Source organism: Carassius carassius, chromosome 43 (assembly GCF_963082965.1).
Source record: "Carassius carassius chromosome 43, fCarCar2.1, whole genome shotgun sequence".
In the NCBI taxonomy this organism is placed as follows: Eukaryota; Metazoa; Chordata; class Actinopteri; order Cypriniformes; family Cyprinidae; genus Carassius; species Carassius carassius.
In genome coordinates, this window is record NC_081797.1 from 22909451 (window position 1) to 22935775 (window position 26325).

The 26325-nt window shown below is 38.1% G+C and overlaps 3 protein-coding genes across 3 annotated transcripts in view; 1 reads left to right on the plus strand and 2 right to left on the minus strand.

The window, feature by feature from the left end:
- LOC132125334 (histone H2B) overlaps positions 1 to 26325 on the minus strand; it is a 471182-nt gene that overhangs the window by 205931 nt on the left and 238926 nt on the right. The gene's annotated exons all lie outside the window — the stretch shown is intronic.
- The window catches only part of LOC132125338 (histone H4), a 155476-nt gene that overhangs the window by 52635 nt on the left and 76516 nt on the right, over positions 1 to 26325 (minus strand). The window lies entirely within an intron of this gene.
- On the plus strand, positions 1373 to 23805 carry LOC132125323 (piggyBac transposable element-derived protein 4-like). The gene is made up of 3 exons (XM_059536697.1): positions 1373 to 1807; positions 21921 to 22007; positions 22186 to 23805. The coding sequence occupies exons 1-3, from the start codon at positions 1659 to 1661 to the stop codon at positions 23582 to 23584; spliced, it is 1635 nt and encodes a 544-aa protein (XP_059392680.1). The 5' UTR covers positions 1373 to 1658; the 3' UTR covers positions 23585 to 23805.

Sequence of the window (26325 nt, forward strand, 5' to 3'; positions counted from 1 at the left end):
TTGTTTTTGGTTCACCTTCAGCAGATAGAGGGTTTGGGCCCTAGCGTTGTGGCAGTGGTCGGAGAGCTCTCACAGGAGCAGGGCCCACAGGCTTTGGTAGTTGGGGGGCCCGCTGTTTTTTGTTGATATTTGTGGGCTGCAGACTAACATTAGACCCTTATCTGACCTGACATTCTTAGAAAAATTTGATGAGACAACAAATTATTGCGGATGTAAATAACGTAACAATGTGGTTGTTGCAGGGTTAACTGTCTGCTTATGGACTTTTTCGACTTGGTGTCAAACTTACCTCTAAACTCACTGCTAACTGCTTATCAACCTCTCTTCTCTGAGACACTGCGTACAGCAGCCAGATGCACTGTGCAGCCTGCCCAGGCTGCCCTGCTGCCACTGACTGGTAAAATTTGACGGGGGTCGCTGCCGTGCTTATGATGGGTGAAACCATTGTGACTGTGAGAAGGAGGGGATTCTAAATGGGTGATTTCTGTTTGAGAGGAGTTTGGTGCGGGTCTCCGAAAATACGGGACAAACCCCGTCCTGTATTAATTCAAAACGGGACAAGCTATTTTATTCTCAAATACGGGACGATTCTGTGTGTTAAGGGATGGGTGGCAACCTTAGCCGAAACCAACAAGCAGCTTACTGGATCAACTTAAGAGGACATTGGGATGGCCACCCAACAAAAAAAGATTTTGCAATAAAACTGGTAGAAGGAGAAAGTATAGAGGGAGAGCTTTGGATGGACAGGAGATAAAATAGCATCAGATATAGGAATAAATAACAAAGAATTTGAGGAAACAAATATATGGCCAAATAGGCCAGTTTGGATATTAGAATACCCAAAAGTAGATAAAGAATTACCGAATACTAGACAGAGTGATAAGTCATCTGACACAGTAGCAAAGTATTATAGAAGAAGGGAGTGCATGTATAAGGAGTATATTCAGATTTTTACAGATGGATCAAAAGAAGGAAATGCAACGGGTCTAGGAATGACAAGATAGAAATAAGTAAAAGAACATGTGACTATTTAAGTATATATGCAGTAGAAATGTGTGCCATCATGATAGCAGTACAGTGGATTGTAGAAAATGCTAACCAAAATTTTATAGTATGTAGTGATTCTGTGTCAGCACTTATGAGCAATGAAGCAGTTTTTGTCTAAGGCTTCCGATCATAGAGTAATAAAATATATGTTTGAATTTTTAAAGCACACCGGACTCAATGATAGAATATAGTTTTTTTTTTTGGTAGATTACAGGTTACATTATTTCCAAAGATGTAAGCCATAGTGATGATCAGGCACAATTTATCTGGAGGGTGGCAGTAGTGCGCTAAGTTTGTCCGCATCCGCCGTTAAGCAGCCGAAGAAGAAGAAGAAGAAACGCAACAAACTGGATGCCAGCTGCAGTAAAACACCAAAGAAGAAGAAGAACTATACCTCATACATTTCACAAGAGAATGGGCGCCAAAGAGGGAGTTTGGCCATTTTTGTGAAGGAAAGACGAAGTGTGAGGAAGAGGGAAGAGCTGGTCTGACTCTACACAACCGAGAAGCGCTTTATTCATGTGTTAATGGTCTGCTATGAGCCACAGAAACACATAAACGCCCACGATAAAAAGGCAGCACATCTTTAGCTTTATTGTCATTTCTTCACGATGGCACACACACGCGAGGAAGCTCTGCAGACGACCACAGACAGTGAGGAAGAGTTAACATGTTCTTCAGACGACGACGAAGATTTGGAGGACGAAAGCTTTCATTTAAAGAAACAATCTGAAACAACAAAGGACACAATTTATAATGAGTAAGTTGTTTATTCTTTCGTACAATATTTGTTATAAAAAGCCGCGCATCTGTCTCAGGTCTGTTTTTAGACTGAAATACGTTTGTAATGTTATGAATAAAATGTGCTGTTCTGTAGAGTTTTGATAGCATTTAACGATCTTACAAAACGTGTAACTGTAAATGTTCTGTATCGTGACTAAATAATAATAATAATATTTTGAGACCTACAGTTTTGGATATCCTAAGGCTGTTGTTTATCCCTGTAAGAACATAATTAAAAATGAAAATAATTATAATTAATCACATATATTTAGATGTGTGGATGTGTGTGTATATGGAGAGTGAGGAGTCACGTGCCGATTTGGGTTGATTTGGGCGGGGTCTGTATCGGTCGGCCATGATGGTAGGACACGCTATCGGTTGCCAGGGGCAACGCCTTCAGAACTTCACAAGAGGCACGACTAAACATTCCAGAGCTCTTTAATTTTTGCGCATTTATTATTTCGGCGGGACAGAGACAGATCTACGAATACGATAAAGAAATGGAGGAAAGTAAAGCAATGCAGAAAGATAAGGCGAAAGAAAGGGGACCTTACAGGAACAAGCGCAAAACAACAGTTTTTGGAGAAGCTCTCAGGCATCCAAAAATCGATCCATACGAGCTCCCTGCAGCGGCACATAGACCTGAACCATTTACATCCGTGCACACATATGGACATTGTGAATTATATTGTTTACGATGTAAGTCACCTTGCATTCACGCTGTTAATGGCTTTAATCTAACCAGGACATTTACATCTTGTAATCACACATTTAACTACCCTAGCCCACCCAGAACTGGTTTGTCCACTTTGCAGCCCCCAACACCCAACACAAAAACCTGGTACAGTATGTGTCATTGAGCTAAAATCAAATTACAACTAAATACCTAAACAAACACAGCTTTAGCCTACATCAAAACATGTTGGAAATGTTTGTGTACATTGAAATCTAGTGTTTACGAAACAGTCACAGTTAATAACTTTGCCATTTTGGTCAAGATGTGTCTGCTAAATGCAGTGTATTTACAACACGCTAAAACGCATGTGAAGAAACTTACCAAGTCCTGCACCCAGCCACAGCAGAAAGCCTCGTAACTTTCCAAAGACTTGTGACTTTTAAACTTCTGCATTGTGTAGTAACTTACACCAAAAACAAGATAATTGACAATATCCATATATGTGCGGTAAATGGTCCAGGTTTCTGTGCCGCTGCAGGGAGCTCATATGGGTCGATATTTTGGATGCCTGGGAGCTTCTCCAAATAGAGCTGTTTTGCGTTTGGTGTGAGCTTATTCCTGTAAGGTCCCTTTTCTTTTGCCTTATCTTTTTGCATTGCTTTACTTTCTTCCTCGTATTTGTAGATCCGTCTCTGTCCCGCCGAAATAATAAATGGGCTAAAATTAAAGAGCTCTGGAAGGTTAAGTCGCGCCTCTGTGAAGTTCTGAAGTCGTTGCACCTGGAAACCGATAGCGTCTCCTACCGTCATGGCCGACCGGCTCAGACCCCGCCCAAATCAACCCAAATCGGCACGTGACTCCTCACTCTTAATATGACACAGTGCAACGTACATGACTATTGCTCCTATAACAGCTCATTTTAATCAGTTCTTTTGCCTTTGGGTCGTTTTATTTCTGACAGATTTCTGCTCGTTCTAAATCGGATACAGAGAAAGTAGCACAGTGAAGATTACATTTATATGAATGCATTAGTGAGAGCGATTGCGTGTGTGAATTATTTCTACATAGCGGTGTCTCTCTAGTTGTAGTGACGCTGTGGGATTGTTATCAACAAATGTATGCTTAAACTTCTCAGTTTCTAAACTATTTTACTGAGAAATCACAGAACAGCGTTGATGGTACATTTCTGCACTGAATGATTCTGTGCGCGAACAATCTGCACATGACGTACGAGTTATGTGTGTGTGTTACAGTGCGTCCTCTATTGGACCGACTAGTCGACATCAAGCTTAAAGCTTCAAGGCAGAGCATTGAAATTGACTAGTCGATTAGTCGGTGCAACCCCTACTGCAGTGGTTCTCAACCTTTTTTTCCAGCGGGCCGCACTATGGTCCAGTGCAAGTCTCGCGGGCCGCACGCATATCATTTACATATTACATCACCAATACAAACCAATCTTTTTTATAATGTTATAGCCTAAATATTATGATATCTAATCTATTACATTCATTGAAATAAATAAATAATTCTACTCCCCATAAATAAAGCACTTGATGCTGTCGGGAGCTGACCAATTATGTGAGATTCAGCTCGAAAGGAGTAACAGAACGAAGTTACGATTGTAAAGCCTGTGTTATACTTTCCGCATGAGCAATTTATACTTCTGAATGCGCACGCTGATGGTTTGCTCTGCAACAAACAATTGCCCAGAATTATTGCGCATCGCTGTCTTTATATTCATTTATTGACGGATTGCACAGGTTCGAGTAGCAATGAGCTTCTTCACACTGCCTGCACATGTGCAATTGTGCTTTTGAAGCCTACTGACCACCGCACCTGTCCACGCAGTCGTCTGCTCAGAGCCTCGGCACACACTCTCCGAGGATGATTTTTACGTCATGCCTACATAGCGGTCCATAGCGGTCTCGCGGACGCAGAAAGTTTAACAGAGGCTTTAAGATGCAGTCTGTAAGACGCGCACAGGAGCATGACCTTGACGCGTGACATTGCAGAAAATGTGCATTCACAAATGTAGCCTATGTTGATCCAAATATGGAAAGCACTTTCGAATTTAATAATATGAGGTTCTCTCCAGAGATGTTTTGCCACATTTCTTCAATTAAGGATTGCTATGTAGTATATGGTGTTATTTGCCTGAACAACTTCAAGTGAGTTGCGGGACAAACCGAAAATCCAGCACTTCTCCTTCACTACTGATACTGCGACTGTTCTTGTTTGTTCATTCGCTGGCATTTTTCACATTTCTTTTTTTCTCCCTTAAAAACAAATTTGTCCATTCTGATGCTCAATTTTACCGAACTAATGGCTGTTGATGACTATTTGAATTGAATTCTGCCAAAGTGGGCACTTGTATGTGTTCGTTAAATGCGTAATGTTATGTGAGTAGGTCTGCTCATGTCTGAAAATAATATATGAAAAACAAAATCATTTCACATAAAAACATTAGGATATAGCTTATATTTCATTAGTAGCTTAATTTTTTTAATGTAAAAAATAAAATTAATTGTTAAACTGAAAGCTTTTTTATTAGTATTTTTTTTTTATTCAGCATATGGCGGGCCGCATTTGAATTCGTGACGGGCCACATGCGGCCCGCGGGTTGAGAACCACTGCCCTACTGTGTATATACAAACACATCTCACCATTTAAATGTTGTTGTGGGAGGCCTCTAATGCAGGAATAAATGTTTTTATACATCTATTTAGTATGAAAATGTTCAATCCAAACAATTTACTGGTATTTACAGTGTCTAGCTCTGTTCATAGCCTTGTTCAGTTTCCACAGTCTCAATGATTTTATAAATGCTCCTTTCTTTTGAAAACTGTACTCATTGGTTTTAGATGTCAGAGCCTTAGTCATATCTTCTTACACAAAGCTTCAGAAGTACTCCAGTAGTGTGATATCATCATCATCATCATCATCATCATCATCACAAAAATGAATATCGAGACGGATAATACACTTTCAGACAGCTAGACCTGTAACAGAACATGGTCTGCGTTCTTGAATGGCCAGGTTTTGTTGGCATGATGATAGAGCTGAAACAACGAATCGATTTAATCGATTAAAATCGATTATTAAAATAGTTGTCAACTAATTTAGTCATCAATTCGTTGCTAAATAACTTTTATTTGCCGTAAGCGGCTCATTTCGTGCATATTTCAAATCTGCGGTGACCAAAGTGTGGCAGTAATGAGCCACCGGAGGCCAGGTTTTGTTGGCATGATGATCACATTAGATGGGCCAACATAAATGTGAAGTCATTTTCCCTTTCCAGTTCACGGACATCTTTATATAACTTTTTATCATTTGTATTGAGTGCATCTCAAAGTCTATGTTCTCATTTTGGATGCTGTCAACGAAAACATCATAAAATTATGACCTTTCTGAAATATATTTTCAAGGCTAAATAATCTCAGTGCAAGTCAAACACAAACATACTTAAACATTTTAAAGAATTCACCAATTTAGCAGAATTCACACATTCCACAGATTTCAAACAATACAGTCTATTGTGCTCTACTTTTCTTGATTCTAACTCGTATAACCCTCACATTACAGAACATTATCACCTGGCCTTTTTTTATTATTTCAAACATCAGTTTTCAATATTTTATGTTTAAAACTTCAAAACATTATTCATGCATTTGTAACTGCAGGTTAAGGTATTCCATGTCCCTCTGAGCTACGTTAAACGTGTGTAAATGCGTGCAACTGACACTTCTAATGTAGCTTCTGTGTTTCCTCTGCATTGTAAAGGTAACTTCTCTTGATGTTTTATTTCAAATCAAAGCTAAATACATGTAGAAACAGCACATCCTTGTGGCGCGGAGGACACAGATGTATATACATGCATATATATACACACATATATATATATATATATATATGTATATATACACTTACACAGACATATATATATATATATATATATATATATATATATGTATATGTATATATATATATATATGTGTGTGTGTGTGTGTGTGTGTGTGTGTATATATATATATTACAGTACAGACCAAAAGTTTGGACACACCTCATTCAAAGAGTTTTCTTTATTTTCATGACTATGAAAATTGTAGAGTCACACGGAAGGCATCAAAACTATGAATTAACACATGTGGAATTATATATGGAATTATATACATAACAAAAAGTGTGAAACAACTGAAAATGTCATATTCTAGGTTCTTCAAAGTAGCCACCTTTTGCTTTGATTACTGCTTTGCACACTCTTGGCTTTCTCTTGATGAGCTTCAAGAGGTAGTCACCTGAAATGGTCTTCCAACAGTCTTGAAGGAGTTCCCCGAGAGATGCTTAGCACTTGTTGGCCCTTTTGCCTTCTGTCTGCGGTCCAGCTCACCCCTAAACCATCTCGATTGGGTTCAGGTCCGGTGACTGTGGAGGCCAGGTCATCTGGCGCAGCACCCCATCAATCTCCTTCTTGGTCAAATAGCCCTTGATGCCTTCAGTGTGACTCTACAATTTTCATAGTCATGAAAATAAAGAAAACTCTTTGAATGAGAAGGTGTGTCCAAACTTTTGGTCTGTATATGTGTGTGTGTGTGTGTATATATATATATATATATATATATATATATATATATATATATATATATATATATATATATATATATATATATATATATATATATATATTAGGGCTGTCACTTTTGAGAAATGCAATGTATTCGAATATATTCATTTACATTTACATTTATTCATGTAGCGGACGCTTTTATCCAAAGCGACTTACAATTGCTATACATGTCAGAGGTCGCACGCCTCTGGAGCAACTAGGGGTTAAGTGTCTTGCTCAGGGACACATTGGTGTCTCACAGTGGATTCGAACCCGGGTCTCTCACACCAAAGCCATGTGTCTTATCCACTGCGCCACCACCATATTCGAATATATATGTGCCCCCCCCCCCCACGCAATAAAAAAAAAAAATAATAGCCTAATGGAGATTCAATCACAAATATATTAACAGTGAGTCATGGTCATAAACAGGACTATCTGGATTATTATTATTTTTACTTAATGTTTGAAACAGCAGGTTATCAACATAGAATATCAACTTATATGGAGTGCCACTATGCATATCCCACAACATTAGGCTAAATGTAAAAAGAAAAAAAAAAAACAATTAAGAACAGGCAAAACAATATCTTGACAACTAAAACAGCAACAGGAGTAAGGCATATAGCCTAGCCTAATTCATTTCTTAATATTGTTTGCAAGAAACACCAGTCTATCAACTTGATCTGGATTAATTGCGGCTCTCTTTTTATTTACAATGTTCCCCGCGGTGGAGAACACATGTACCACCACGTTCACATATCGCGTCTTTTGCACTCTCAAGTTTGTTATTTCCAATGTAGGCGCGCAGTATGCACTCGACAGACAGCAGCAAGTTTCACTTTAAAAGCAATGCTGTCTCTTTAAAATCTGACGTGCGTGAGGTATTTCCGACACACATCATGTTTTCTCCCAGCTCTTTACAATTATTTTGGACTTTATAACAAGTTTGAGTTCGTGTTTAAAAAAAAATAACTCTGCAAAACTGCATATTTTGACATAATTGTGTGTTATTTTGTCGTTTAACTGCTACTGGCATGCTTGTCTGAAGCAGCTAGCCAGCATACATCCAGCTGAACATGCAGACTTTCAAACTACACTGCATTTGATAATCACCTTCATCCAGTCTGCGCTATTTCTGCGTTTTGACCGATAGTCAAGTCAAGTCACCTTAATTTATATAGCACTTTAAACTAAATACATTGCGTCAAAGCAACTGAACAACATTCATTAGGAAAACAGTGTCAATAATGCAAAATGACAGTTAAAGGCAGTTCATCATTGAATTTAGTGATGTCATCTCTGTTCAGTTAATAGTGTCTGTGCATTTATTTGCAATCAAGTCAACCATATCGCTGTAGATGAAGTGTCCCCAACTAAGCAAGCCAGAGGCGACAGCGGCAAGGAACCGAAACTCCATCGGTGACAGAATGGAGAAAAAAACCTTGGGAGAAACCAGGCTCAGTTGGGGGGCCAGTTCTCCTCTGACCAGACGAAACCAGTAGTTCAATTCCAGGCTGCAGCAAAGTCAGATTGTGCAGAAGAATCATCTGTTTCCTGTGGTCTTGTCCTGGTGAAGTCTTTATATGCATTTTAAACTACAATTGTGGATATCTCATAACTCCCTCACACAAGCTCTTGTCAACACCGCCATCTATTGATGTTTAATGATATTATTAAAAATGGTAGCCCGCAAGAAGCTTGCAGTAAGAATTGCCTGTGCGCTGATTTGCAGTGAAAACAAGAAAAAGAAAAGAAGATTATGAAGGAGGAAATGGTTGGGGAGATTCGAGGAACAAGAATTGTGTGTTCTTATATCATGCTTACTGATATTGTGGTCTATAACTCCTCCCCGAACTCCCCGCTGCTCTGTGTCTTGTTCTCTCATTGGCTGTCGGTCATCGCCAATGTAGTTTTCAGTCAGAACACTTTTCACACAGCATGATGTTGAATCACTGACAGGTCCAGATATTTAGCATGCCAAATATCTCACAGGCGTTGGCGACTTGTCGGTAATTCTCTCAGATCGCATCTTTGCTCATTCACGCATCTCTGCGTGATTAAGCACCGATTTGCCTGTGATTTCGGGCATTTGTCGGCGATTTCTCAAAACCTGTCGGTGAGCCAAAAACTGGGCTAAAATCGTGCAGTCTGAACGCGGCTTAAGTCACCCTCTCCTTGTAATACCTGTGTCATACCCATGTCATTATACAGAGTTGTGTCCTGATATGTCACAAGAACATTCACACACACACACACACACACACACTGCGCGCAGGAGGATTAGAGCCTGTATTTGGTGAAGTTGTCCGCTTTGACTCGGATAACTCATTAAATCCATGAAATGAAAGAGCTAGAAAACGAGGAGTTGGTGTCCCACACATTTAATGGCTGGTACACGGCAACACGTTCTTCAAGAAAGAGATTAACTTTTTCCTGGCGTTACAAATAAAGACAAAATAATAAGGCGGCAGAGCGAACTTATCCATAGTGGTTCTCAAGTAGTCCTTCTCTTGAAGACTGATCAATTAACTTCTAACACTCACTATGTGGTGATGACGTAGAAGGACTATGTGAGAACCACTATGGATAAGGTTGCTCTGCCGCCTTGTTATTATTTTCATGCACACCGCACTATAATGTGATGCATGCAAAATACATAGTTTTGGCCATTACAAATTCTCCATCTACAAACAGAGGTACATCGTCTGCAGATAGAAGGTATTTCGTTGCACTTAACTTCTCTCTTAACGTTATGGCACGATTCCCGACACGTTCGTATGCTAAGTATATCTTCTGTAAGTCACGCTTTCGTAAGGTTGGTCTGGACCATTCGTAAGCTCTCTCTTAACGTTGTTTGAGCTCAAGGCTCTAGTCGCCGCCACTGTACAGCAGTCTTTAGAAATCAGCGCAGCGCAGTTCAAGTCAAACTATGGTATGACAACAATGATTTTATGTTATGGACATTTTAAGACTCAAAATAAAATGTTCGCAATGGATAGTGGCCTATTTGTGAAGTTGACTTTATGTGGTATCAGAACTAATATGGTGGTAATTAGCCTAGGCTATTTCGTAATGTAATTAAAGTGAATTGGCAATCACTTTTGATAATTAAAATCTTGCAAACAATTTGGCTCTAAATGGCTAAGATCTATAAATGGGTAAGCATGGTGGTGTCCAGTAAGTGACCAACTATGGCAGCGATACAACGTGTCCTTAATTAAATCAAAGACGGAGCCGGACGCGGAGCCGTTTAGTCAATGTCAATTTTTTTTTTTATTGGCAAAACTTAAGCCCTTTTGACATTTTGCCTGACGTGGCTATATATAAAAAAAATTAGCCTCCCAAGATAACTCATTATGGAGCTGCTGGACCTTCTCAGACCTGCGCTTGCCAGGCTAATGCGGCGGAATTTTGCTTTAAGCCCTGAAGTCCAGCTGCTATCAGAGCTGAGGTTTTTTTTTTTTTTTTTGCTACAGAGAGCTTCGTTGTGGGAGAGGGCTAGGGCCTAATCAAGACCTCGGTGTGGAGGTGCGTCCACACTGTCACCAACGCCCTTCTGCGCCATGCCGGGGATTACATCCTGGTGGATGGCGCACTCATCCCCATCACCAATCCATCAGTGATTGATCAGGCGTACATATAGCAAAAGGGATATGGGCCCATAAATGTGCAGGTTATAGTGGACCATAGGGGTGTGATCTCCGACCTGGTGGCAAGGTCCAGCAAAACTTCAAGTTCCTCTGACGAGAAGCTTGGTGCTCTTTTTTTTTTACGTTGCTTCCCCAGCATATTTCGTATCTAACTCTCTCTCTGTTCAGTGTAGATAGGTAGCTTTTTATTGAAAACATTAACCAATGGCAATCAATACCGCATTAAACAGAAGTAACTGCAGCTGCTTGCCAATCAATTCTGATTGTAAAGTACCTCACCATTAATATAAAAGTGTATTACATAATTTTTAGAAGTCGTTAAACTTATGTCAAGAAGCGGCACAAGTGGCACAATGGGATAAAGAGGATGGATGATTAGCAAGGGATACCCGGTTCGTCTACCCATCACAACATATCGTGTGAACATATTACTGACCATTTGATAATTTAATTTATAGTCTATATTTTACTGATAAACTGTTAAAAATAATGTTACTGGAATAATTTGAGGAATGTTTCATTTGCATAGAACGTGTTTTCTGTCTTAATGCTGTATTGCACCTTCGCGTGAAGTGGAAAATCGATTCCTGAGCAATCGATGCCTACTAATTCAGCACCTTCACTTGGGACAGTGCTCTTGTAACGTCGGACTAGGGCTGCACGATTAACCTTTATCGCATCGATATTGAGGTTTTAACTCCCGCAATAACCTAACCTCAGGAGTCTGAGGTTTTTTCCCCCGCCTCTGACATTTGAGTGACAAACCTATTAGCCAATCAAAATGGTCGAATCTTGCGTTCCTGGCTTGCTGGCCAATTAGAAATGGCAATGGAAAAACAAGGTTGTATGCAGTGCATCGGCTTTCTGTCAGCAGAAAAGCAGCTTACACACAACGTTTACCTCGAATTGTGCCAGAAAAAGCTTGTGTAACTGCACAGAAATGGCAGAAGGCACTTCTTCGGTGACGGGAGAGGAAGCGGGGGAGCACTTGGTTAACAAGAAGGGTGGTACTTCAGCTGTTTGGACTTATTTTGGATTCGCGAAGAACGACGTGGAGCAAAAGAGTGCTAAATGTAAAATATGTCGACGTGCCGTGGCCAGATCCAGAGGAAACACTACTAATCTATACCAGCATCTTAAAAATCACCACCGACAGCAATATGATGCATGCACAAAAAATGTGGATGAAGACGAAGCCACGACTAGCCATGGAAAAAGTAAGCAACCAAGCATTAAAACTGCATTCGCTTCTGTTACGCCATATGAAAAGTCCTCAAGAAGGCACATTGAAATCACGACGGCTATAACACGTTATTTTAAAATGTGTGTGCACTGTGCAATATAACAGTTTCATGTTCAGTAAATGGCAGTGGACTACAGAATTATTTTGTTTTTCTAATTGTAAATCTAAATCTAATAAGAATTTATTTTCTATTTTTCAGTGTTTAAGATTGTTAAATTTAAAAATAAATGACCAAGTGGTTAAGTTCATTTCCATTAAGTCTTATTCTTTGGTATTTAGGTTCAGGTATTTAATAATCACGAAGCATCAAACAATCTCATTACCTCAATAACTACCTCAATAACTTTGTATGCAGTTTATTTAACCCTCTGTGTCGTAAAAGTAACAACATATTTTATTCATAATTTTAGGTTTTATGCACTTAAAAGAATTGAATGCAAAAATCGAAAATCGCATCGCAATCGCAATCGCAATCGCAATATTTGTCAGAAAAACCGCAATTAGGTTTTTTCTCAAAATCGTGCACCCCTGCGTCGGACGTAAGAGGCAGTGTGCTAAGCAGGTTCCTAAGGGACACTTCGGGGAACACAATTAGGAACATAAACAACTTTGGTAAGATATATCTTTCGAGGTCTTCTTAGCACGCTAAGAGTGAGCATTATCGGGGAACCGGGCCCTGTTCTTTAATCTTGGCTGAGCTTTCAATGTTGTTACGGGAAAGGATGAAGCTGATTGGTTAGTTCTTGTCACATGACCTGCGGTGCACTTGCGGCATTCTGAAAAGTTGAGATGTTTTTAACTCAATGCGGTGCGGATGCGCCTGAAAAACAAGCTTGTCACACCGCGTGTGCGCCGCGACCGCGTCGCTTCCATTATGGGCATGCATACCGTGCCTACATTTAAAATAACGAACTTGAGCGCGCAAAAGACATGATATGTGAATGGCCCCAAACAGAGTTTAATTTCACAGTTATGTTCGAATGCATCTCATTCTTGTTTCTGTGGCGGTGCGTCGGTCTCGTCATGAGGCGCGCGGTGCAGAGCGCTGTATGCATCAGTTCAATTCAACTTTACTCCAAATATATGAACTTACATGATTTAAATACTTTATATTTAACGTGTTAGTTTATGCCCAATATTGGTGTTAAACTGATTTTCACCGTTGACTGATTTTGCAGAACATATACTGATAACTTCCGTGCGCAGATGCAGAAGATTTGTTACAGGACGCGCGATATGACAGCTGCGACTGACTATATATGAACTAGCTGTTGTAAATACAGTATTTTTATATTTAACGTTAGTTTATCAGTATGTTTTAAAGTGTGTGTGTGTGTGTGTGTGTGTATGTATGTATATATATATATATATATATATATATATATATATATATATACAGAACAGACCAAAAGTTTGGAAACATTACTATTTTTGTTTTTGAAAGAAGTTTCTTCTGCTCATCAAGACTGCATTTATTTGATCAAAAATACAGAAAAAAATGCAATATTGTGATATATTATTACAATTTAAAATAATTGTTTAAAAATGTATTATACTTTAAATTATAATTTATTTCTGTGATGCAAAGCTGAATTTTTTGGATAATTATCACAAGATCCTTTAGAAATCATTCAAATATGATGATTAATTATCAAAGTTGGAAACCGTTCTGCTGCTTAATATTTTTTCAGAACATGTGATACTTTTTTAGGATACTTTGATGAAAAAAAAAAAAAAAAGAAGCTATGTTTTAAAAATATAAATATTTTGTAATAACAATATACACTACTGGTCAGTAATTTGGGGTCAGTAATTTTTTTTCTTTCTTTTTTTTTTAAATAAAATCAATACTTTTATTCAGCAAGGATGTGTTAAATTGATAAAAAGTGATAGTAAAGAAAATATATCCGATTTTTTTTTTTTTTTTTTTTTTTTTGAATAAATGCAGTTCTTTTTAACCTTTTATTGATCAAATATATTAGACAGCAGAACTGTTTCCAACACTCATAATAAATCAGAATATTAGAATGATTTCTAAATGATCATGTGATAGACTAGATGTTACATGTGACACTGAAGGCTGGAGTAATGATGCTGAAAATTCAACTTTGCATCACAGGAATAATTTTTTTTTTTTTAAGTATATTCCAATAGAAAACTATTATTTTAAGTTATAATAATATTTCACAATATTATTTTTTTCTGTATTTTTGATCAAATAAATGCAGGCTTGATGAGCAGAAAGAAACTTCTTTCAAAAACATTAAAAATAGTAATGTTTCCAAACTTTTGGTCTGTACTGTGTGTGTGTGTATATATATAAATATATATATACACATTTTTTTTTTTATTATTAGTGATTCCATAGGCTTTCTCTCGCGCAGCTGCACGGTTTAAAACACCAAATAGTTATGATATGACAAAAACAAAGAGTCTCTCTCTCTTGCTCCACCCATGCACGATAATATTGTGTATCGTCGATCTCTCAGGCCGACGATATGATGATTTGAAAAATGACCATATCGCCCAACACTAATGGCAGCCCATAGAACCACTTGCGGGAAAGTTGTGAAATTTGGCACACTGCTAAAGGACAGTAAGAAAAGCTACCATAGCAAATTTGGAGTCTCTAACTCAAACTCTCTAGCGCCACCACTTGTCTAAACTTTCAACATTTTTATGCTAATAACTTTTGATCTGTAAACCACAAAATGTTTTTTTCCTCTGATTCCTTGGGTCATTCCGTGTCGAAAGGACACCAAAAGGTTTGTTTATCGCTTTTTTCAATTGTTCGTAAAAACTACTTTTTCAAACTCATCCTAGGTCATTGAACCAGTTGCCACGAAATTTAACCAGATCATCTTCAGACCACGCTGACAAAAAGTTATGGAATTCAAGTTGATTAGTCATATTTTTTACCGAATAGCACGTGAACAAATTCTATGAAAGGCATGCAAAAGTTGACCTGAGGCTATATCTCTGCAACTGTTTGGCCTATTGAGACCAACTTGGTGGGAGTTATAACAAGCATGACCCGAGACTACCTGCAGTGTTTTGGAGCTGTGCCCCCTAGTGGTCAGTAGATATGGAAAATGCATATTTTTGCTTATAACTTCTGAATGCTTTGACCAAAAATCACAAAACTGGTATCGTTAGATTCATAAGATCATGATAACCAGCTTGTCAGCCATTTTGAATTATGTTCTAAAATGCTGTATTTTACGAATTCATTAGCGTATCTTAAGAAACTAATTACAAAAATATTTGGCTCCATACCCTCATGGTACTTAAGTTTGGGGGCAGCACCACCTTATGATGAAATTTAGATAAATGCTAATAACTTTTGCTTACATTAACCTATTGTAATCGGACCAATGTTGATTCCTTGGATCATGACGAGAAGTCTGATACCGATTTCATATTGGCTGAACTTCCTGTCCACCATTTTAATTTATGTTAACAACCTACTTTTTCAAACTCCTCCTAAATCTTTGGTCTGATTGTCACGAAGTTTGGCTCGGATCATCTTCAGACAAAGCTGGCAAAAAAGTTATGGATTTGGTGTTGATACGCAAAACTGTTTTTGTTTAGCGCATGAATGAATTTGCTGGAAAGATGCCAAACTGCATCTGAGGGCTGTATCTCTGCAAATGTTTGACATATTTACACCAAACTTTGTATGTGCCCATGTCACCTCACACTGACCATGGTGCATCAATTTGATGGCACATCAATTTGATAATGGCACTGCCTATTGTATTTATTTATTGTATTTATTTATGCACAGGCAAAGACATTTGTTGCTTCCACACACATCGTGGCATAACGTTTAGGGTTGGGTACCGAAACCCGGTTCCTACTTATGTAACCGGTATGAACCGAACAGAATCAGATTTCGGTGCCTCTTAAATGTCTGAGCAGTCGATGGAAATATTTGTTATGGTCCTCCGAAATGTACGCAATAAGCTTTTTTCGCGAGGCTATAGCATTTAGCTCCATAAACTGTAAACAAATTTGCGATCGCCTCGGACTCAGTCCCCTTAAATTTCATATGAAAACAGCGGCCAACCTGTCTCCTCCCCTTCTTTCAGCGTGCTTTTCAAACAGACTCAAACAGAAACAGAGGACACAAGGTTTGTTTATCGATAGATTGTTAGAATATCTATATCTGTGCAGTTCTTTGTCATAGTTTACAAAAGGTCATAAGGGAGCAATTGGTTTCCCATCTACTGTAAAGTTTTCGCTGCATTCACTACTCAACACATCGCAGTGGTTTCTTCCAGTGAAAATCTAGCGCTTAACACATATGAACACATATTTGAATTATACTTATTTAAATATACTTAATTTAATTATACTTATTTTATACATGCACTACTGTGCAAAAATCTTAGGCACGTTAATATTTTCAAACCAAAGAATGGGGTTCAGCCAGATATTTATATATTTTGCTGTAGTGTCATAAGAAAATGTTTACATTTTCAAAAATTCATTTTGCCATTCTTTTTATAAAAACTAGTGAGATTATTATTATAATTTTTTTAAATGCACAAGCAGTCTGACAACAGCCAGTGCTCCACATGGAGATTAGGGATGGGCATTTTCCGCAAATATCACATTCGAATATTTGAGCTCACAAAAAACAAATATTCGAATATTCGTTTATTTAAATTAGGTTTAATGAGACAGACATTATTTTTCAGCAACATTTATTGTTTCCGTCATTTTGAACAAGCTTGAACATTACACATCGTGTTTTGTAGCTGAAAACCTTTGACAATGCGTGCAAACAAACAAAAGTACAGATTAAAAAAAAAAAGTGAACAAAGATAAAACGTAAAGCAGCCTGCAGCAATTAGGCTATTGTAGAACGTAGCCTACACTTAACTTTGAAACTTTTAAACTGTCAGCAAATCTTTCTTGCTTTTTTTTCAATTGTTTTATATGTTGTTGTTAAGAAATACGGGCATGTAAACATGATCGGGGGAAAGGCGGCTTCTTAGTCTCTTAACAATAAGGCCGGCCGTGGAGAAAACGCGCTCTGACGGCACGGACGTTGGCGGGACTCACAAATAACGGTGTGCTAAGCGAATAAGTTTGGTGAAGCGCTTCGTGTTTTCGTTTCATCCCTGAATGGGATCCTCATCTGGTGGAATACATGGCTCCAGCAAGAACTGTTCCCACTCGTCTCGGCTGGACTCTCTGTAATCTCTGCGATGCGCACCGAGTTAAAAACATCTCAACTTTTCAGAATGCCGCAAGCGCACCGCAGGTCATGTGACAAGAACTAAACATTCAGCTTCATCCTTTCCCGTAACAATGTAGAAAGCTCAGCCAAGATGAAGGAACAGCTGATCATAGCTGTATATGGATTGCCATTTTGAAATAAATTTAGTAGCAGAGCTACTGAAAGCGATTTTTTTGTGCTGTAAATCCATTTATCCTTTGCTGAAATTTCTGCGTCTTCATGGAGAGAGCGCGTCATTGTTGCTTAGCAACGGCAGACGCCTCACAGGTGCCACCTTTTGGTCAAAAGTTATAATGAAATATCTAAAAAAAATACAAATAACTTTTAAATAAATTAGACTATTGAAATTAAAGTGGTCTCCCTATATTCTTTGGGTCATGCCGAGAACATTGATACCAATTATGAAAAAACATTGGCTATACTTCCTGTCCACCATTTTAATTAATGTTGAAAACCTACTTTTTCGGACTCCTTCTAGACCGTTAGTCCAATTTTCACCAAATTTGACTCTGATCATCTTCAGACCCCACTGGCCAAAAGTTATGGATTTCATGTCGATATATGAAACTGTTCTCATTTAGCGCATTAATGAAATTTGCTGGAAAGATGCCAAGATGCATCCGAGGCTGTATCTCTGCAAAGCTTTGACATTTGCACCAAAGTTTGTATGTGCCATTGTCACCTCACACTGACCATGCCACACCAATTTGGTAACAGCGCCACCTATTGGTCAAGAGTTATAAACCAATCATTAACCATTAGTAATTACACTTATAAAAATGCTAATAACTTTTTATTGCATCAACCTATTGCAATGAAACTGGCTGTTGTCTCTAAATGTAAAAAAGCTCTTTGCTGTTGCACTATACGTACACATACTATTAAATTCTTTTTTTGATATGTGCTTATATGGGCTCCTAATATAAGTTGGTGTCCTTTTGGAGTTTCTAAGTGAACTTTTTTGGAAAGACATCCAAATTTATTGTGTAAAAATATATATATATATATATATTTTTGAGAATCAACCTTCAATCTTTATGCTGGATATAGCAAATTATGACAAAATAAACATTTGAAACCAGATAAATAGCCTATGCTTAATTTCATGAAGTGTTTGATGAATCTAAACACCCACACATTTACTGGCCACTTTATTAGGTTCATTAGGTAAATCTGAAAAAAAGTTTGATTAAAAATATTATATTTAATAATGAAACTATTTCTGACCCTTCACTTATTTCTCAAGCTTTTAATCAACAGTTTTCCTCAATTTGCGACTCTCAGTGTTCTGATTTCTATACTGATGCTTATTTGAATCCAATTACTGCAAACGGTTCATTTTCCTTTAAGAAGATTATGCCTGTTGATGTTTACTATGTTATATGCAATCTAAAAACAAATAGTAGTGCTGGTCCTGATGGTGTAGAAGCTAAATTTATTAAATCTGCTGCTCATGTATTAATGTGTCCTCTTGCAGATTTATTTAATTTGTCATTGTCTACTTGCTCTGTTCCGTCTATATGGAAATGTGCGAGAGTTACTCCTTTGTTCAAAAGCGGAGACTCATCTGATGTCAATAATTATCGTCCAATCTCTATTATTTGCTCTATTGCAAAAATTTTTGAGAAACTAATTTTTAATCAATTATCATAATTTATTAATTCATTAAATATTCTATCTCCGGTACAGTCAGGCTTCAGACCTAATTTTTCTACTACAACTGCTCTTTTAAAATTCACAAATGATGTGTTTTCATCCTTTGACAAAGGCCGAGCAACAGGTGCCATTTTCATTGATTTTTCTAAGGCTTTTGATATGGTCAATCATTATCTTCTTTTTGACAAATTGTATTCTATTGGTTTAGGTAGAGATGCTCTCTTTTGGTTTAATGCTTGTCTTCATAATAGACGTCAATGTGTTGTTTTCCAGGGTTATCAGTCAGATTATGTAATTGTTGAAAAAGGTGTTCCACAAGGTTCCACTCTTGGGCCATTGCTTTTCTCTATCTTTATCAATGATTTACCTCAGTTATGCTTAAATTGTTCTGTACATCTTTATGCTGACGACACTGTAATTTATACCACTAACTCTGATCAGTTTCAAATCCAGAACTCTCTGCAATCTGATTTTAATGTGGTTCAAAAATGGTGTCATAACAATATGCTTATGTTAAATAAGAGGAAATCTTGTTGCATGATTTTTGGGACGCGTCGTTGTCATTTCAACACTTTTGATTTGAATATTATTTTTGATGATGGCCTATCTCTTATGAATGTTGATTCATTTAAATATCTTGGCCTCTGGATTGACTCTGAACTTTCTTTTAAGCCTCATATAGATTCTATTGTTAATAGAATACATTATTGCCTACGTTCACTTTATCGTTCAATTAACTGTTTTACATTTCAGGATAGGAAAAGAATTGTTTCTCAGTTAATATTACCTCTTATTGATTATGGTGATATTGTTTATCAAAATTCCCATGATATTCATCTTAAGCCTCTTAATGTTGTTTACAATTCTTTGTGCAGATTTGTGTTAAGGTGTCCATATCGCACTCATCATTGTCATATGTATGATTTGCTTAATTGGTTGCATCTTAAATCTAGAAGACGATTCCATTGGTTTCTGTTTATTTTTAAATGTGTTTATTTGGTTTGTCCTTTTTATTTGAGTGAAATTTTGATTCCATATAGATCATCTTACTCACTTAGGCATACACAATATCCTTTTTTTCTTGTTCCTAGAATTTTCAGTGTAGCCGGACGTAGGTCATTTCAGTATAAAGCCCCTTTTGATTGGAATAATCTTCCTGATTCTTTGAAATCTATTACCTCCCTTTATCACTTTAGGTTATCTTTATTTTCTTATGTTAAAATAACTTGTTCATGTTTTTGATTGTTGATATATATTTTTATTTATTTTTTATTTTTTCTTGAGATAAATTTGATGATTTTCGATTACTATTCGGCTTTATGTTGATGATGTATGATGTTTAGACTGTATCCCAACTGATTTGTTGGTGCGGGAAGCAGGTTGAGCATTTGTTTTGTCTTGTTTTTTGTAGTTTTGTTTGTAAAGTTGTTTGGTTTGGTGTTGTATTATTATTATTATTATTATTATTAGTAGTTGTATTATTATTATTTGTGCTGTATATTTTGCTCATGTTCTTAGGACCCCCTTGAAAATGAGATGTTACATCTCAAGGGGCTATCCTTTCAATAAAATTCAAAATTCAAATCTTGCTAGTACCAGGTTGGACCCCCTTTTGCCTTCAGAACTGCCTTAACTCTTTGTGGCATATATTCAACACTGTGTTGGAAATATTCCTCAGAGGTTTTTGTCCATATTGACATGATAGCATCACACAGTTGCTGCAGATTTGTTGGCTGCACATCCATGATGTGAATCATCCGTTCAACCACATCCCAAAGCTGCTCTACTGGTTTGAGATATGGTCACTGTGGAGGCCATTTGAGTAAAGTGAACACATTGCCATGTTCAAGAAACCAGTCTGAGATGATTTGAGCTTTGTGACATGACGCATTATCCTACTGGAAGTAGCCATGAGAAGATGGGTACACTGTAGTCATAAAGGGATGGACATGGTCAGCAAAAATACTTGGGTAGGCTGTGGCATTTGAACGTTGCTCAATAGGTACTAAGGGGCCCAAAGTGTGCCAAGAAAATATTCCCGACACCATTACACCAAAACCAGCAGCCTGAACCGCTGAGACAAGGCAGGATGGATCCATACTTTCATGTTCTTTACGCCAAATTCTGACCCTATCATCTGAATGTCACAGCAGAAATCAAGACTCCTCAGACCAGACAACAATTTTTCAATCTTCTATTGTTCAATTTTGGTGAGCCTATGTGAATTGTAGCCTCCATTTCCAGTTCTTAGCTGACAGGAGCGGCACCCGGTGTGGTCTTCTGCTGGTGTAGCCCATATGCTTCAGCGTTTGACGTGTTGTGTGTTCAGAGATGGTATTCTGCATACATTGGTTGTTACGAGTGGTTATTTGACTTACCTCTATTTGACTGCCCATTCTCTTCTGACATCAAGGCATTTTCGTCCACACAACTGCCTGTCACTGGATGTTTTATCGTTTTCGGCCAATTTACTCTGTAAACCCTAGAGATGGTTGTGCATGAAAATCCCAGTAGATCAGCCATTTTTAAAATGCTCAAACCAGAATAGGCATTATTTATACTTTCATGTTGATTTTATCTAGTTTGACAAAAAAAAAAAAAGGTGAAGTCCCTTGAAGCAAGTGTGTAGGTTGTGTAAATTTATGGCCAGGTAAACTGACCTTTTTCTTGTAAATATTCCATCCAACAACATCGCAGGACTGAACAATAGTACCTACTAGTTGTGTAAATGTGATCCTTAAAGGCAAAAATACAAGTACAGGTTTATTTTAGTGGAGCTAAAACTGATGTTGTAATATTACAACAGTGGGCTTTACAGGGTTAATGTCTTGTACTGCATCAAAGCTGAACTGAACACATTTAAACATAATCAGATATTTGTGAACATAGATTGGTATGCATGTGTATTTTGATGTCCCATCAGTCCATAAGCCTATAAAAGCCCATCACTTATGCTTGCAGTAATATGCTACCTTTGACAATCAGACAACACTTTTTTTTTTTTTTTTTAGGAATGTGGCATTACCTTCAGGTGCATATCACACAAGGGCAGCAAACAAGCGTTGTTCATTTTTCTGCACTGAAGACAATCTTAACCAGTAAGTGTGCTTTATTTATTTTGGAACCTGATAGTCTACTTTAGATTACATGCTTTTAAATAATATAAAAATTATATTTGTAAATTGTTTCTTTTAATGAGTGGTTTGTACACTAGATTAATAATGCTGTTGTGATCCTGTTGTCAGCATGTTCATATTATGCTTGCTCTTTTTGCAGATGTGAGAGTGACAGTGACCAAATGCCTGCTGCAAAGAGAGCCAGGACTCTTTCATGGAAAGCAGAGATTGATGTTGACCAGGTTCCACAGACTCTGAGATTCCTGCCTGCTCGGGAACCAGGACCACATTTGTCTGATGCTGAATCACATTCTCCAATGAATCTTTTCAAACTGTTTTTCACAGAGAGCGCCATGGAAAACCTGTGCCACAACACAAATGCCCAGGCTGCCAGGGCAATTGCAAAGGGCCGCAAGTACAAATGGATAGATGTCAGCGTTGATGAGCTGTATCGTTACATCGGACTCGTATTTTACATGTCTGTGGTGAAGATGAGCTCCATTGCTGACTACTGGGGGGAGGACAGTCTTTTTTCTCTGGCTTTTCCCGCCACAGTTATGTCAAGAGACAGATACCGCACCATTTCCTGGAATGTACACATGAGTCACCCAGACGCAGACGAGGAAAACGACAGAAAGAGGGGCACAGACCAACATGACCGTCTGTTCAGGATCAAACCCCTCATGAACATTATTCGTCTTGCGTGCAAAGCCTTCTATCATCCTAGAAGAAATGTAGCTGTGAAGGAGAGATTGGTGGCATGCAGAGCAAATATAGGAATGACAGCATATATGAAAGCCAAGCTGACGAAGTTCAAGTTTTTTGTCCTCTCAGACTCATCAAATGGATATACTGTGGACTTTTCCATCTACACGGGCAAGAATAGTTTTCCAACAGACCATGGGCTTTCGTATGATGCTGTGATGTCTCTTCTGGATCGTAAAGTTTTGGGCTCTGGGTACCATGTGTACATGGATGATTTCTACACAAGTCCAAAGCTCTTCACCGACTTGTTTGCTCTGAAGTTTGGTGCTTGTGGGGCGTACAGAGAGAAGAGAAAGGGCTTCCCAAAGACTGCAGCTAATTCACTGAGCAGAAGCTCCAGCAGGGGATCCATCAGGTGGATTCGGGACGGGCCTCTTGTGTGTGTGAAGTGGATGGACACGCAAGTGGTGTCTGTTTGTTCCACCATACATGCTGCCTATACAGGAGACCGTGTGCAAAGAAAAATCAAAGCACAACATACATGGAAGACAAAGTCTGTTCCATGTCCTGCACCTGTGACTGCATACAGCCAGCACATGGGGGGTGTTGACCTGTCCGATCAGCTGTTGCAATACTACTCTGCACAGCACAAAACCATGAAATGGTACAGAAAAATCTTCCTACACTTCTTGGACATTGCCGCCAACAATGCTTTTATATTGCACAAAGAGCTGCACGGCAACATGACTCACGATCAGTTTGTGGAGGAGCTTATTGCAGAGCTCTGTGGCGTGTCACAGAAAGCAGCACCAAAACAGTTTAGCACAGACCATGTGCCAATCCCAGGAGCTTAGCTGACTTCAGATGTCAGAAGAATTGCTACTGTCGGTCGCCGGATCTGTGTGCATTGCAAAGCAGTGCATAGAAAGAAGCAACAAACACCTTGGAAATGCCAGGCTTGTGACGTTCACTTGTGTCTTCAGTTGAACAGAAACTGTTTCCAGGAATGGCACAAAAGTTTGTGATTGCGTTCAAATTGGGTTTGCAAAAAATGCCATGAAAGATGTAAAACATTTTGAAAAAAATAATTTTGGCAAACCTCAGGCAAATAGGGATAGTTCACCCAGAAATAAAAAATGTATGTTTATCTGCTTGCCCCCAGCTCGTGATCATACATTGATGTGTAAAGACACAAAACATTCGTTCTGTGCAAGAAACTGAACCATATTTATATAGTTTTTTTTACATCAGTTTCACCGCAATGTCTGAACTGTCCTAAGCGCATTTTCAACAGTCAGCGTGTGATAAACCTTCTACTTGCTTTACGGCAGATAGCAGACTTATAGGTGCATTACCGCCACCTATCTCTCAAATGGACCATTGACATTCTTAATTGAGATTGTAGATATTGTTTCAATGGTCCATTTGAGAGATGGGTGGCGTCAATGCACTTTTAAGGTTGTGATCTGCTGTAAAGCAAGAAGACGTGTCGAACACCGACTGAAGAATATGCAAACGCACTCACGACAGTTTAGACATTGTGGTGAATCAGTGGTAAAATAAAAAATATATAGATCTAAAATAAAAATATATCAGATCTTTAGATTTTGGTTCATTCACACTGCCAGTGATTTCTCAATCAGTGCGTGCATTCACACTAGGGCTGCAACTAACGATTATTTTGATAATCGATTATTTTTACGATTAATCGATTAATCGGTTTATGTACTTATATTTTAGTTTTTTCCATTTTTTCCCCAAGTAAATTATTAATAAATGGTCTTTATCATTCAGCATAGATTTAAGAGATTTTAACCATTTTGCACTGTCATATCCTCATCAAAAATATACCTGGAGTTGTTTTATTGTGTTAGTAATCCTTTGTCGAACTCTTCTGCAATCAGAACACTGACCCATACTCTAGCAAATTTCACAAGGAGATTTCAAATAACGTTTTCACCATGGCAGTCCTTAGAGCTCCTAAAGTAGTTTAACATCCCGAACAAAGCTTATTAAGGAATCTTTCAGAACATATTTTCACGGAGAATAAGGATAAAACAGAATAAAATTGCAATGCATTGTATTTTATTATTTACTGGGAAAAAGCTTTATAGCTTTTGCTGTGAAATTGTAAACAATCCTTCAAAAAAAGTGCCAATGGCATGAAACCTGAATGGAACTCACAATTTAAAGTAAAATCCATCAGAAGGTTGTCCAGAAAAAAAAATAGGACACACACAAAAAACCTGCTGTGTGAAAAAGAGCAGTGAATAATACTTAGAAAACAAAGTGCATTTCAAATATCTTTAAACATTTACCTCTCTCATTCAGTCATAATTAGGTTGCACGACTGAATTTTGAACTGGTAAACGACAAACTGATCACAGAACATGTTTGTAAAGCTTTAAATGTTAACTGTTAAAAAGCAATGTTATCAGCTTTTTTGACTAAACATTTGCAAACAACATTGTACTGGAGAATCTGCACAAATGAAAGTCTTAGGGGCCGTTCACAAATCGCGCCTAAAACGCTAGGCGCACCGCTTTCTCCTTCTTTCCAAAGCGCTCGCGCAGAAGCGCCCCTGAGGCGTCTGCCTTTGCTAAGCAACCATGACGCGCTCTCTCCTTGAAGACGCGGAAATTTCAGCAAAGGATAAATGGATTTGCAGCTCAAAAAATCGCTTGCAGTAGCTCTGCTACTAAATTTATTTCAAAATGGAAATCCATATACAACTATGTGATCAGCTGTTCCTTTCATCTTGACTGAGCTTTTAACGTTGTTACGGGAAAGGATGAAGCTGATTGGTTAGTTCTTGTCACATGACCCGCGGTGCGGTTGCTGCATTCTGAAAAGTTGAAATGTTTTTAACTCGATGCGGTGCGGTGTTGGAAATAACGAACTTGAGCGCGCAAAAGACGCGATATGTGAACGTCCCCTTAAACAGTGCAGTAGTGCAGAGTTTACAGGTTACTCTTCTTTTTTAAAGGCTCAATGTAAAGTACTCCCACATCACGCTGAATGCTGCAGACATAGACATCATATGATGTCTATGGCTGCAGAGACGCTGTTCGGGAAGCACGTGACATAAAACAAGGCCAGCTATTGGCTATTCGCTACTTCTCCTTTTGTACTGGCTGAGTAAAACCTCCGGTGGCTCATTACTGCCACACTTTGGTCACCGCAGATTTGAAATATGCACGAAATGAGCCGCTTACGACAAATAAAAGTTATTTAGCAACGAATTGATGACTAAATTAGTTGACAACTATTTTAATAATCGTTTTTAATCGTTTAAATCGATTCGTTGTTTCAGCTCTAATTCACACACAACCCATAGAGGTCCCATAATGACATGTGACATCAGGATGTGACATGTAACGTACGAGTCGAAAACGCGAGGCCACCACGAACGGAAAAGAGAAGCAAAGCAGAAGTGTTTTTATTGCTTTATAAACATGGCAGCTGATCAGCTACTAGGGACATTGTTATTTATGTATAAAGCCTCTTTTACACAGAAATTCCAGAAAATACATGGATAAAATGTCCTGGGATGGTTTGATTGTGGTTTATTCACACTGCCATCCCGTAAAGATCC

Bases quoted from the DNA above. Each gene is read 5' to 3' on its own strand.
- LOC132125323 (XM_059536697.1), top strand. From the start codon at position 1,659: ATGGCACACACACGCGAGGAAGCTCTGCAGACGACCACAGACAGTGAG. The intron at 1,808-21,920 runs GTAAGTTGTTTA...TTTTTTTTTTAG, and splicing joins AAGGACACAATTTATAATGA to GAATGTGGCATTACCTTCAG. The intron at 22,008-22,185 runs GTAAGTGTGCTT...CTCTTTTTGCAG, and splicing joins ACTGAAGACAATCTTAACCA to ATGTGAGAGTGACAGTGACC.